Genomic DNA, 14,205 nt, shown 5'->3' with positions numbered 1-14,205 from the left:
CATGCCGAGGGACCCCACAGATTTGTGCACCAGGCCTTGTTTTTCATAAAGGGTTAATAAATATTTCAGGCTTTAAGCTAGGCTCTGTAGTGACTACTAACTCTGCCATTGTAGCTCGGACGTGAACAACTGGGCATGGCTGTGTCCTAATAAAACTCTAGTTATAAATATAGGCCGTGGGCCATAGTTTCCTTACCTCTGGTTCTCTTGTATTTCTTCCATTCTTTTTTCCTGTTTAATACTGGTTGTTAAAGTAAACTTTCACTAAGAGGATTATTACCTGCACTTTGAAAGACTTGATTAATCTTCATAGTAATCCTATGATGTAAATTACCTCATTTCACAGAGGAGAAACTGAGGCACACTGTTTGTACAAGGTCATCTAGCTGGTAAGAAATGGAACCACCTGGATTATAAGCTGTCTGGCTCAGAGCCCACCTTTCTTTTTTCTTTTCTTTTTTTTTAATCCTCACCTGAGGATATATTTTTTCTATTCAATATTTTTAGAGAGAGTGGAGAGGAGGAAGGAGTTAGAGAGAGAAATATCGATGTGAGAGAGGTGCATTGATTGTTTGCCTCCCACACACCCCAACCAGGGCTGAGGATGGAGCCTGCAACTAAGGGACGTGCCCTTGATTGGGAATCAAACTCACAACCCTACAGTCTACAGGACTACGCTCTAATCACTGAGCACCAGCCAGGGTCCGAGCCCACCTTTTTAACATATACTCCAAAGCACTCAATAAATATTGGTTAATGTTACCATTGTTATTATTGTTTTTGTTACTATTATTCAGTCAGCTGTGAAAGAATCCAAAAAGACCATAGTCATAAAAGCCAATTCCAAGATGAATTTAGGGTGTGCCTCAAAGGGTTGTGATGCTGAAGAGTATGTGGATCTCATTTCTTTGACTTAAACATCCTTTAAAACCATCTATTAGAAAACTTAGAAAATTCAGGAAATTCTTCAATGGATAAATAGAGTTGTGGGTTATTAAAACAACTTGTTTTTAATGAAAATGGTTGCCTCCTGATCTGTGGGGATTGGGAAGTAGACCTGTAGAGATGCAGCTTCAATTGGGGAGCTTTGGAAGTTGGGGATGGTGGAGACCCTTGATAGAAACAACTGCTCTCATCTTAACCCTGATGAACTTTTGCGTTCGGGTTTTGAATCCACATGCCATTTTCCTCATTTGAGTGTGACATCAGATTAATTTTGATTTTTAGAAAGACTTTCTTGCCCAGCAAGAGTGCCTCACTGGTTGAGCATCGACCTATGAACCAGGAGGTCATGGTTTGATTCCCAGTCAGGGCACATGCCCTGGTTACTGCCTACTTCCCCAGTAAGGGGTGTGCTGGAGGCAGCCGATGAATGATTCTCTCCCATCATTGATGGTTCTCTCTCCCTCTCCCTTCCTCTCTGAAATCAATAAAAATATATTTTTTACACTCCTACCCTCTCCCCTCCATCCAGGAATGGCAACCATACATCACAAAATCATTGACTGGTCCTCAAGGCAGATCTGAGAGCAGTCCATATGGTGGAAGTCCCCACCAAGTCTTCTAATTAAGAGAACTTTGCCAAGAATGCGTAATAATTAGGTTACCGATCGGCATCCAGGTCCTCAGCATCTGTCTAGGGCCCGGGGAGGGGGTGTCCAGTGCTCTGAGCCTCCTAAATGAGTGGGTGCGTAGCCCACCTCACCATCATCAAAACCAAACCCTGAGAATCTATAGAACATTAGGGGGCAAAAAACAAACAAACAAAAAAAAAAAACTGCAGTGCCCTAGTCGGTTGGTTCTTCCCTGGGAGAGAATCACCCCCAAACTCTCAAAGATGACATTCCATCCTCCCCACTGCTCCAGCCCCCAGCACAGTCCTTGGACAGACAAGGTACAAATGGAAGCCTGTTTTGGAAAAGTTCCCTTTTCTCAGTTCTCTGTTCTGCTCATTTCTTAAAAGCAAATCTCTTTCTGCTGTTGCTTGTTTAGGAAATTAAACACTGATTTTCTGTCTTTACTTTCCGAAGAATATAGAACGATGAAGAAAATGGTGTGCATGTGAGATGGTACCGTCTGATTACGTGTTCTCTGCTTAAGGGTTGCAGGATTTGGACAAGGAGGGGCACTTGCAGAGCCTGCTGCGTGTTGGGCTGGTGTTTACACACGTGCTATCCCATGTCATCCTCATGGTGACAGTAGATGGTAGAGGCATCAGAGTGGACTCGAATGGGTCAGTGGCCTTTCATTAGCTGAGGACATGGTGAGGAGGCTTTGCTTCATTGGGTGACATGCTAGGTCAGACAGAGGGGCCTCACCCTCAGAGCTGCACAGGGTGGCTGAAGCCCAGACCAGGTGGTGTGTTTCTGGATTATATTAGGGAACGTATTCAGCAGGCCACTCACGATGAAACTGATGGCTTTTGTCTTACCCTTATTCCAGATGTATTGCACATTCATTAATGTCGAGTCGCCACCAATTTTTTTTTTCTTATTTTCTCAGTCTTTGCAGCCCTGGAAAAACATCTTCTGCTTGGAAGATGGTCTGGCCCAGGGTAACACTCTGCATTACTTAACTATTGGGACGGTTGTGCTTTTCTTGGGCTATTCCAGACTTTTCTGCCTCTGTACAACTTGAAAAGCAGTCCCACTTTTCAAGTTTAAAACAACCTAATAAGCAACATGCACCCAGATTTTAAGAAAACCAGAAATAATGAGAATGCTCAAGGAATAGCTTGGTATCCTAAGAGTTCTCCTCAGAAATATATGGGCATCTTTGAATTTTTGTTTTATTTATTTAAATATTTGAGTAGCTCGCTGCCGTTTACCCCAGCTGGCTGCCCAGCTCACCGTCGCTCATAGCTCTCCGCCTGGTAGCTTGCTGCCCGCCCTCCTCTAGCTCTCTGCTGCTTGTAGCTCGCTGCCCCACCCTCCTGCTGTTGGTTGGTATACATCATGGCTGGTCATTATGCATCAAGGTGTAATGACCATTTGCATATTACCTCTTTGTTATATAGGATTTTTCAAAGAGAAAGCAAGGGAGAGAGAGAGAGAGAAACATCAATGCCAGAGTGAAGAATCGATGGGCTGCATACCCTCTACTGGCGATTGAGCCCAAAATCTGGGCAAGTGTCCTGACCAGGAATTGAACCGGCAACCTTTCGATGCATGAGATGATACCAAATCAACTGAGCCACACCAGCTAGGGCTATTTTAATTTTTTTTAATATATAATATATTTTATTTATTTTTTACAGAGAAGAAGGGAGAGGGATAGAGAGTTAGAAACATGGATGAGAGAGAACATCGATCAGCTGCCTCCTGCACACCCCCCACCGGGATGTGCCCGCAACCAAGGTACATGTCCTTGACTGGAATCAAACCTGAGACCTTTCAGTCTGAAGGCTGATGCTCTATCCACTGAGCAACACCAGCTAGAGTTATTTTAATTTTTAATTATATATAAGTGTTTGAATCCCTTCTCTTTTAAAAAATTTAGAATATTCTAGATACTTCTGGTTTACTTTGATCATCACCCCTAATTCCTATTCCTTCTTCTCTGTCTGCCAGAAGTAATTACTGTTCTGACTCTAGGTATATCCTTTCTGATATTTATAAATATGTAAGTGCCCATGGAATATATGTAAGAACATTTTATGTGTTTCTAATATATGGTAATAACTTTGTATATAACTTTTAGAAGATTGCTACTTTTTCACACAATAACATCTTTTGTATGTATCCATGTCAAGTAGGATTAATTTCTTTCAATTGAATTTGGTTTTCTATTGTTGAATATACTACTAGTACTACTAGAGGCCCAGTGCATGAATTCGTGCACTGGTGGGATTCCTCAGCCTGGCCTGCGCCCTCTCACAATCTGGGACCTTCAGGGGATGTATGCTTTGAGTGTCTGCCCTCTGGTGATCAGCGCCCATCATAGTAACCGGTCAAATGGTTCGTTCAGTCATTCAGTCATTTAGGCTTTTATATAGAGAGATATTTCATATCTCTAATCTCCTTTGGCTGGACAAACAATTCTTTGGCTATTTATAAACAATTCTGTAATGAACATCTTTTTACATGTTCCTTACATGTATAGGGTTTTTTCTAGGATAGATAGCGAGAAGTGGAATTACTGAGAATGTTTTCTTTTGTTTTTAATTTAGATGTTTAATCCAAAAAATGTATGCATACCCGAAACCGCTTTGGCTCAGTGGATAGAGTGTTGATCTGTGGACTGAAAGGTCCCAGGTTCGATTCCCGTCAAGAGCATGTACCTTGGTTGCAGGCACATTCCCCGTAGGGGGTGTGCAGGAGGCAGCTGGTCGATGTTTCTCTCTCATCGACATTTCTAGCTCTCTATCCATCTCCCTTCCTCTCTATGGAAAATCAATAAAATAGAATAGAAATAATAAATTTTTAAAAAATTTATGCATATAGTTTAAAACTCAGATAGTCCTCCAAAGAGAAGTATGATGAAAAACAGCAGTCCCCAGTGCCACCACCCCATTCCCCTTCTCTCTGCCTGCCTAGAGGTGACAACTTTCAACTCTTGCTAATTCTTTTGGTATTTACCTCCAAATTTCTAAGGAACCTACTTATGTTACTACTTCTTGGTTCTTCTTTTGTCTATTTAAGGCATGATCTCTGGCTTCCCAAACTAGAAGACAAGAATTCAACTCTTTTTTCTCATCCTTGCCTCCATTACATACATGCACACTTTCTCTTCACCTCCTCCCAATATCAATAAATAATCACTTTATCACCATAGAGTATTTGCCTTTTATAACTACACAAGTATGTTTCACAGATAAGCCATTTTGTACACAATAATTACTCTTCCTGTTTTATGTGCTGGCCTGCGAGTTGACATTTCTCTAAGTCAATCCTTTCAGCGGATGCCTGTGGATGGCAGCGTCGTCTTGCTTCCTGTCAGTGCTTCGAGGGCTGGCCCTCGGTGGTTAGGTGTTCAGACAGCCTGGCCTACAAAGAATGTGCAAGTGTGCAGAGGTGGAATGGCTTGGGTATGAGTAATGTGTGAAAGCACCCCAAAAGCCTTTTCCCAGGTCACACAACGATTCCCTCCTTGGCCCTGAGGAGTTTGTTTTCCTCATTTTCTCTCCATTTTTCACTGAGGACTCTACCCCGCCACATCCAGCCAGGACTCAGAGTGCTAAGCTTTGGCGGTCGGGGCCCTGATGAGGTGTTTCCCCTAATGGCTGCGTGCCTGGGCTTCATTCTTCACAGTGGTGTGTGTGAAGCTGAGATCACCAGCTACACGTTCTTTCCCTTTTTTTTTTTTTTTTTAAGGGTCAAGAAGGATTGGTGTCGTTTTTATTTTTATAACAGAAGTAATACAGCCTTTCAGTGGGAAGAAAAAAAAATTCAAACAGAAAGAGGTATACAGAGTGACAGTATAGGTCCCCTTTCACCCCATCGCCAGCCCCTCCAAGACCCCCTCAAAAGCAGTGCTGCTCTAGAGCCGGATTTCCTGGGTTCCAATCCTAGCACTTCCTAGCCATGTGACCTTGAGGCAGTTACCTAACCTTTGTGGGACTCAGTTTTCTCATCCATAAAATGGGAAAACAATAGTGCTCACCTCAAAGAGCTTTGTCTGAGTTAAGTGTTAATATTTATAAAGTGGCACAGAGAAAACATGTAATAGGTATTAACCAGGAATATGCCTAAGTGTGTATATCCCTTTAGGTCAGTGGTTCTTAACCTTGGCTGTACATTAAATCACGTGGGGGAGCTTTAAACATTCTCAATGCCCAGACCTCACCCTCAGCAATTCTGATGTTACAGTGTGGGGTGCTGAGCCTCAGGATTTTTAAATGCTCCTCACATCATTGCAGTGTACAGCCAGGTTTGAGAAACCTTATGCTGCATATTTTCCACATGTATCAGTTTGGATCCATGAGGTTATGCTACAGTAACAAACATCCCCCAAATCTCAACAACCTCTCATTTATGGTACATGTCCATTGTGATCTGTTGCAGCCCCACCACATATCATCTTTATTCTAGAACCCAGACTATCAGGGTAGCTTTTGTGTGAAGCACAGCAAACCATGCACTGACTCCTAAAGCTTCTGACCAGAAGTGAAACATGACTGCTGCTCAGCTATCATTGGCCAAAGCAAGTCACATGATCACACCTGAATTCAATAGGAATGGTCTACATCGGGGCCAGCAGACTGGCAATAGCCAGATGGTAAATATATTAGGTTCTATGAGACATAGACCAACTGCTGTTGCAATGACTCTCCACTGCCTTCAAAGCACAAAAGTAGTCATAGACAAACACTGTCGAAAACTGCAGAAATCAGCCTGGCTGGTATGGCTCAGTTGGTTGGGCATCGTCCCAGATTGCCTGATCTGATTCCCAGTCAGGGCACATCCCCAGGTTGCAGGCTCAATCCCCAGGGGAAGATGTGCGGGAGGTGGCCAATCAGTGTCACACTCTTGCATCGATGTTTCTCTCTCTCTCCCTCTCCTTAAAAAAAAAAAAAAAAAAAAAAAAAATTAATGTTTCAGTGCAGAAATCATTCTTAGCTCATGAGCCATACAAAAGCAGGCAGCAGATGATATGTAGTTTGCCAACACCTGGTAGACATCATCTCTTCCAGGGAGACTCTTAAGGAAGGGATCCCAAATATGGGTGAAGAGTCTACACACCATGGGTATAGACAAGAGACGGAGAGTGAGAATGGGCTGTTGTGTTGTCCAGTGTGCTCCCCACAGATACTGTGACATAACTAGCTTTTGTCCCTTAATAGTATATTTCTTCATGACAGCTTCATGTCAGCAGCAGAAACATTACTTCATTTTTTTAATGACTGCCTCGTTTTCCCTGGTACAGATGCACCATAGCGGGTTTTGTTTGTATGTTTGTTTTTTAAATGAATCTCCATGGTTAGGGACCAGTGGCATTTAAAATACCAGGAGGACTAAGGCAGCCTCCACAGAGAGATTGTCGTAAAGAGAGAGCCAGCATCCCAGCTCGCCAGCGGCTTATCATGACTGCCTTCCCGAGATCGCCCGGCCTGCCTAAAGACACATTTCCCAGGGCCCCTCTATATTAGAGCCACTCTGGCCCTTGCATCACTGAACACGGCTGCAATTCCAGGGGCGTTTGGGGGAGACTGGATATGAAGAAGGTAAATATTATACAAGAGATGAGAAGCTAGAAGGGAAGTCTCAGAAGCTGAGACACGCGGAGACACGACTTAGGCTGGGCCCTGCGGTTGAGGAAAGGCCTTTAAGAGGCGGGACAGGAGGGGGCGGGAGGCTGTAATGACGAGGCTCACTCACGCATGGCGCCCCCCCCCTTCCTTCTGGCAGGACACCACGACGTCCGTGCGCATCGGCCTGATGATGGAGGAGATGATCTTCAACCTTGCGGACACGCACCTGTTCTTCAATGACCTGGAGGTTTGGAACCACTCGTTTTGTTTCCTATTCGCCGTATGTAGCCCCCTGCATCTGGTTCGGGGGAAGAGATGCTGCCCTATCTTCCCGCACCCCCTCTTTTTGCTTTGGAGGCTAGAAACTTGTGCTAGGAACCTCTCCCCCCCTCCCCCCCCAAAGGCACAAAACTATGGCCAGCGACAGTTTATTGAAAACACACTTGACGGGATTATGTCCCCAGCGTCCAGAGCAGTTAATGGGCCTTTCTGCTCCGGCGGCGACGTCCCCTGGCAGCTTTGCTAATCCAATAAAGGCTGCAGAGTTTCTTCCTCCCGAAACTTGCTGTTTAATAACTTAATTAAGGCAAATTAGTACAGATCCTCCTGGGTCAGTAATAATTAGCAGTGGGCCAGGATGGAAGGTTTCAAAAACAATTTACATCCCCCTGAAAACATGGTTGACAAAGAGAGCGGGCGAGCAGAGGGACTGTGCTTATTTAAATATCTGCTTCTGTGCCCTAAGCGCCCTTCAAAGGAAATAGGACACAGGAGGAGAAGAGCTTCAGAAATCAGTTTAATTTGTTTGCTTATATCTAGCCTGTGTCAAAACGATGTAGACATCATTTCAAATGGAAAACGTGTTTTCCATGGAACTACTACAGCAAAGGAATAGAAAGCTAGGGTAAGGCATTGTACCCCAAAAATCCGGCTCAGGCCAACTGTTGATGTTAAGTTCGGAGTTAATCCCCGAGCTTCCTGGTAGCCAAAGCAAAAAGGGAAATATGCATTGCTTACCTCCCCCAAAGAAAGAGCAAGCAGCTTTCTCCAAGGTGAAAAGGGCTGTTTTGGCTGATAGGAGGAGTAATGCAGGGATCTTCTGGCTTTATAAATTATATCCTCATTGTTGGTTTACCAGATTGAGAAATAAAGGTAACCTAAAATAAAACTGTTTGCGAAAGAATCCCAATTTTACTGATCCTAGTAGGAATTTCTCCTCCTCACACCTCCCCCTGCCCCCGAAATCTGGGAAATCTCTGGAGATTAGACTGCGAAGCAGAAATATAAAGGCTCTGCATTCCAAATCCATCCTGACCAGCCAGACCATTGCTGTTGTCCACCCTCAGGAAGGGACTCGGGGTTTCCTTCCAGCCGGCAGCCCTCGAGTTCCAGAGGGCAGGCAAGTCCGCACTGAAAGCAGCCGTCCACGTTCTGTCCAGGCTGGGCTGGCCGCCTGGGCCTCAGCCCTCCTGTCTACGAAAAGGCATTGCTCTCAGCCCTCCATGGGCTCCAAAGAGAGGACTGAGGTAGAAACGTGTTGATGAAAAAGGAGAATACCAGTAGCACCGAGGCCCAGAACTGTCTCCCCAGCCAAAGCAGTGTGCAGCTTCTCTTGAAATGACCTCTCATGTGTTGGGGGGTAAAAGAGAGAGGAGGGAGGAATAGAAGAAGAGGAAGAGAAACTAAGAGTTAAACAGAACAAAACAAAATAAGCATGTCAGGTGAATTCAGCAAGGGCTGATGGAGTAGCATAATAAAGGCTTCACTGACTGCAAATAGCAAAAGAAACCCAACTCACTTTATGAAAAAAATGGTAGTTATTGGCCTTGTGGTGGAAAAGTAGATTTAACTCTTCCCTGTCTCCTTAGGATGTCAGTTTCCTGAGAGCAGGGATCACGTCTGCCTGGTTTACCTAAACTTTCCCCGGCCCAGGCAGTAAACAGCCAAATGGATCCATAAACAAGAGAATTTGTGGTAGTGGAAAGGATGTGGGGGAAAATAAAACAGTGAGATGTGATAGTGAGCGATGGGTGAGAGGGGCAGGCTGGTGGCCAGCATTCTCACGGGGACAGGAATGCCTCTGGAGGGGGTGACACCGGAGCCAGCAGAGTGGAGATCTAGGGAGGCAGGAGCAACAAGTACAGAGGCCCTGAGCTGAGCACGCGTGTGGAATAATCCGGGGTCAGCGAGGCCGCAGGAGAGCCGTGAATGGGGAGTGCAGGATTGGTGGGAGAGATGAGGCTGGAGCCCTAGGCGTGGCCCCAACATGGTCACAGACATCAGTTTATTTGCAAGTACTGTGGACCGCCATGGGGCTGGGGTGCACATGACCTGGTTTGTGTTGTTATAAGACCATTCTGGCTACTGCATGGAGAATGAGCAATAGGAGCAGAAAGGTGGAGGCAGGGAGGCCAGAAGGAGATATTGCAGTTGTCCAAGCAAAAGAGGAAAAATGGGTTGGGTCAAGGTGGGAAGAAGCTGTGGGCCCTGGGATGGAGGTAAAGACCAGAGGCCTTGCTCACGGGCTGGGTGTGGGAATGAGGAGAGAGAGGAGTCAGAGGGAGCCCTGGGTGTGGTCCCACCAGGGCGATGGTGCCGTTCTCCGAGATGGGCTAAGCAGGGAAGACGTGGGTGTGCAGTGGGAAGTCCGTCCTCTGCCAAGGGCACTTGGGGTTTGAGATACCAGTGGACAGGCAGATATACCAGCCTGAAGCTCCCATGCAGTAAGAACGCCAGACACACAGTAGGCATTTGTCAGTCTTGCTTGAACCTGAGGCTCAGAGCAGGTGTTTTGCGGGATTGGTGTGTGTTTGGAGCCACTCTTCAGCTTCTTGCCCTCCTTCTGCTCCTCCCCGGCCCCAATGCAAGGTTGCAGCTCCTGGAGAAGGACCTTAATTACCAGCTGGAGCTGCTCAGGGAAAGCCAGTTTGTTTTTATTCTCCAACTTTTTTCAAAAACGTTCCCAGTGCCAGAAGCCCCCAGGGCATCTCGGCAGGATTGAAGCCACGTTACCGATGGAGAAGTTAAGAGTTGCACAAGTGAAAACATACTGCTTGCGGGTGCAGGGGGTCCTGTGGGCATCTCACGGCAGCCTCCTGCAGCCCCGAGTCCCCTCCTGTGGCTCCTGTGGGAGGCCAGGGCAGGCCAGGCTTCTGCAGGATGGTCGGTTTAAGGAACAAAGTCTCCTCTGAACCTGCCGTCCGGCTGCAGATAGGTCAGCTCCCGGGTGCAGCAGCCATTTAGGGAGAACTCACCCTCGGCCAGCCCTACCCTAAGTGCTGTGGATTCGGAGGCAAACAAACACAGCAAGATCCCCACCCTCAAGGCATTGACCTTCCAGCTGGGGAAGCGACCTTAAACAGCTGAATATATGATGTCGGGTGGAGGCCTCCAAAGGGAGGCCAGTGGAGGCAGGGAGGTGATGGCTACAGGGCTGTTATTTTTCTTGGCTTGTCCGCATAAGGCTTCTTTGACATCTGAGCAGAAATGGGAAGAACCTGGATCTCAGAGTTTGTCAGGCCATGAGATAGCAGTGCAAAGGCCCTGGGGTAGGTTACACGAACATGGTAGTGGGAGCAGAAGGAGCAGGAAGGATTGTGGTGATCAGTGGGGGTTAGAGGCAGATCTCGTCGTTAGGCTGTTAGGCTTTGGATAATATTCTGAGGATGACAAAAAGCGATTGGAGGGTTTTGAGCAGGGCAGCCATATGATCTGATTTACGGTTTAGAGGCTCCCTCTGGCTGCTGGGTGGAGAACAGACTGGAGGAGGCAGGGGTGGAAACAGGTGTCTGCATTAGATCAGTGGTTCCCAGACTCACAGAGCACTCAGAAGGAGAGCCTGTGAGGCATATCAAAGACAGGGTAGGTGCCACGTTTAGCTGTATCTCAGGCCATTCAGGATGTGTGTTCTCAGTTTAAGAAAAGCACCTTCTGCCCTGACCAGTTTGGCTCAGTGGATAGAGCGTCAGCCTGTGGACTGAGGGGTCCCAGGTTCGATTTCGGTCAAGGGCATGTACCTTGGTTGTGGGCACATCCCCAGTGGAAGGTGTGCAGGAGGCAGCTGATAGATGTTTCTCTCTCATCGTTGTTTCTAACTATCTGTCTCCCTTCCTCTCTGTAAAAAAATCAATAAAATATGTTTTTAAAAAAAGAAAGAAAGCAGAACACCTTCTAACCAGTTCAATCTGCCTTTAAGTCCTGGCTCCACCATCTCCAAGCTGTGTCTTGGGCAAGTTGCTCCCTCTCCTTGAGCCTCAGTAGCCCCCTCTGTTAAATGGTTAGAAGAAAATCCTCTGCCTTCCAAGGTGGTGATGATGGTGGGAGATGGATGAAAGCAGTCAGCCCAGAGCCTGGCAGACTGTACATGCCCAGCAAGGGCTACAGGTGCCACTGGTATTATGCAAGGGGCACCTGGTAGAGGGGTAAATTGTGCAAATTGTTAGGTCTTTATTTTACTGCAAGTTATAAAATATAACTAGCTTGCCCAACCCCTGATTTTACAATAACTCAGTATCAGTACTGCAGTAGAGCAAACCATGACCCACATAAAGGGTCAAGACCAGCATAATATCTTAAATAATTTAAGATTAAGGAATAAAGTAGAATATAGGATATGCCACAAATGGTAGTGGTGACTATTGCTTTAAAATTTATTTCAGTAGTATAAGGTGTGTTTCAGCCATGTAAGTGTCTGTGTGATGGAAAGTGTATTTCTTACTGAAGGTCACAGTCAAAAGCATGGGGAAGCCAGTGCTGCAGAGCAGTGCTGTCAGTGGGGTTCTCTGCAATGGCATACGAGTTCCATTCTGCCCTGTCCCATGCGGTCTCCATTTGTCACATGTGGTCACGAGCACTTGAAATGTGACTAGTGCAACTGAGAGGCTGACTTTTTCATTGTATTTCATTTTAACGAATCTTACTGATTTTTTTATTTTTAGAGAGAGAGAAGGGAGAGGGATAGAAACAGAAACATTGATGAGAGAGAAACATCATTGATCATCTGCCTCCTGAGCCTGCAATTCAGACATGTGCTCTGACCTTGAATCAAACCAGCAACCTCTTGGTTCATGGGTTGATGTTCAACCACTGCACAATGCTGGGCTTTTTAATACATTTTTATTGATTTTTTCCTAATTTTTAAAGATTTTTTATTGATTTCAGAGAGGGAGAGAGAGAGAGAGAGAGATGATGATGAGAGAGAATCATTGGCTGACTCTTGCATGTCCCACACTGGGGATTGAGCCTGCAACCTGGGCATGCACCCTGACCAGGAACTGAATGGTTGAGTGTAGACCTCCTGGTTCATAGGTGTGCTCTCAACCACTGAACAATGCCACCAAGCAACTTTTTTCTAATTTTAATGTAATAGCCACATGTGGCTGGTGGCTGTGGTATTGGACAGAACAGAACATTTACATCCTCATAGAAAGTTCTACCAGACAGTGTAACTCTGTAGAGTTTTAGTTTGTAAGATATGGACTGTATTTTTCATTATTATGGTGATAACAGAAGACATAGCTGAGATTTACTGAGAAGTTATTTTGTGCCAGGCACTGTCTTGAGCTGTTTATATATTAACTGATTTAATCTTCACTATTATTATCTCTATTGTATTTATCTGCTCAGGCTATCATAACAAAATAACCACAGACTGGATGTATATACAACACACATTAACTTTCTTACAGTTCTGGGGGCAAAACTCCCAGATTCTGATGCCTGCAAATTTGGTTTCTGGTGAGGACTCTCCTCCTGGCTTATAGAAGGTCACCTTCTCACTATGTCTCCACCTGGTCTTCCTCCGTACCTGGGCAGATGGGGGAGAGAGAGCGCCCTCTAATGTTTCTTAATGAAAGGGCACTAATCCTCTGAGATCAAGGCCCCCACCCTTATGACCTCATTGGACCGTTATTACTTCCTTAGAGATCCCATCCTCAAATACAGCCATACTGGGGGGACTACAAAAATTCACTCCATAACACCCATATTACAGGTGAAGAAATTGGGCACAGAGAGGTTAAGTGAGCAGCCCAAAGTCACACAGGTGGCAGTGGCAATATTCAGGCCCGTGTGACCTGGCCCCATAGTCCTTGCACTTACCTACTTGCTATGCTGTGGGTTTTCCCAGGGAACATGCTTGCCATCTGGTTTGAGATAGAAGACTCCCTACGGGAAATCTAGACTTACATAGTCCTGGAGAGGGTGGGGTCACAGGAAGAGCAGGGATGGATGGAGCAGCCAGGAAGCCTGAAGGAGGACAAGCAAGCGCTGGCAGCCAGGGGAGGGGAAATCCCCGGCGTAGACGTAGAGGACGGGTGAGAGAGGGAAAACTCCTCCCGGAGTCAGCACATCTGTGCATTGTATACCCAAAACAAAGGTCACACAAATAACCACCAAAACCACTTTGAACAGAGAAAGCACGTCACTCCCACCCTGAAGGTGAGCAAAGCAATATGCAAAAGGTCTGAAGGCATTTCTAGAAAGGATGACGTGGACTGCCAGTGGGGCTGAGTGGGGGTCCAGAGGGGAATGATAAACACGACCACAGCTGACAGGCACTGAGAGCTCCTTTAACCTTTACAAACAGCCTCAGGAGGTACATACTGCCGTGTGTCCCCATCTTAGAGGTGGGGAAACGGAGGCACTGACATGTGTTGAGCTCTTACCTCATCCGTGCCAGGCATCACACATGCATTTTCTCACTGAAACCTCACAACAACCCTGCAATGGAGGTTTTGTAAACCTCTGTTTTAAAGGCGAGGCCCAAAGAGGTCGTTTTCCCAGAGTCTCCTAGCTAGTGAGCGGATTTGGTCCCGGGCCAAGCTGACTTCTACGCTGAGGCATTTGCTCTCCCTGGGAGGTGGTTTTCAGAGGCACTGCGGAGCAGAGAGTGAGCTCGGGTCAGCAGAGCGAGTGGAAGGAAAGAGTCCTTCATAAGAAGCAAGATTAACTTAAAGCAGTGTTCAGCAAACTCATTAGTCCACAGAGCCAAATACCAACAGTACAAGGATTGACAT

At 46.0% G+C, this 14,205-nt stretch overlaps 1 protein-coding gene across 4 annotated transcripts in view; it reads left to right on the top strand.

Moving 5' to 3' along the window:
- The window catches only part of EYA2 (EYA transcriptional coactivator and phosphatase 2), a 202,288-nt gene that overhangs the window by 164,450 nt on the left and 23,633 nt on the right, over positions 1-14,205 (top strand). For all 4 annotated transcript variants that reach the window (XM_084887495.1, XM_084887493.1, XM_084887492.1 and 1 more), the window contains one exon: positions 7,347-7,436. In XM_084887495.1, the coding sequence (XP_084743621.1) occupies positions 7,347-7,436 (90 nt within the window). The remainder of the gene's footprint in view (positions 1-7,346; positions 7,437-14,205) is intronic.

Source organism: Pipistrellus hanaki (genome assembly GCF_964339955.1).
Source record: "Pipistrellus hanaki genome assembly, chromosome: 6".
NCBI lineage: Eukaryota > Metazoa > Chordata > Mammalia > Chiroptera > Vespertilionidae > Pipistrellus > Pipistrellus hanaki.
Note: the sequence above shows the minus strand (reverse complement) of the source record. Positions and strands in the feature narration are given on the sequence as shown.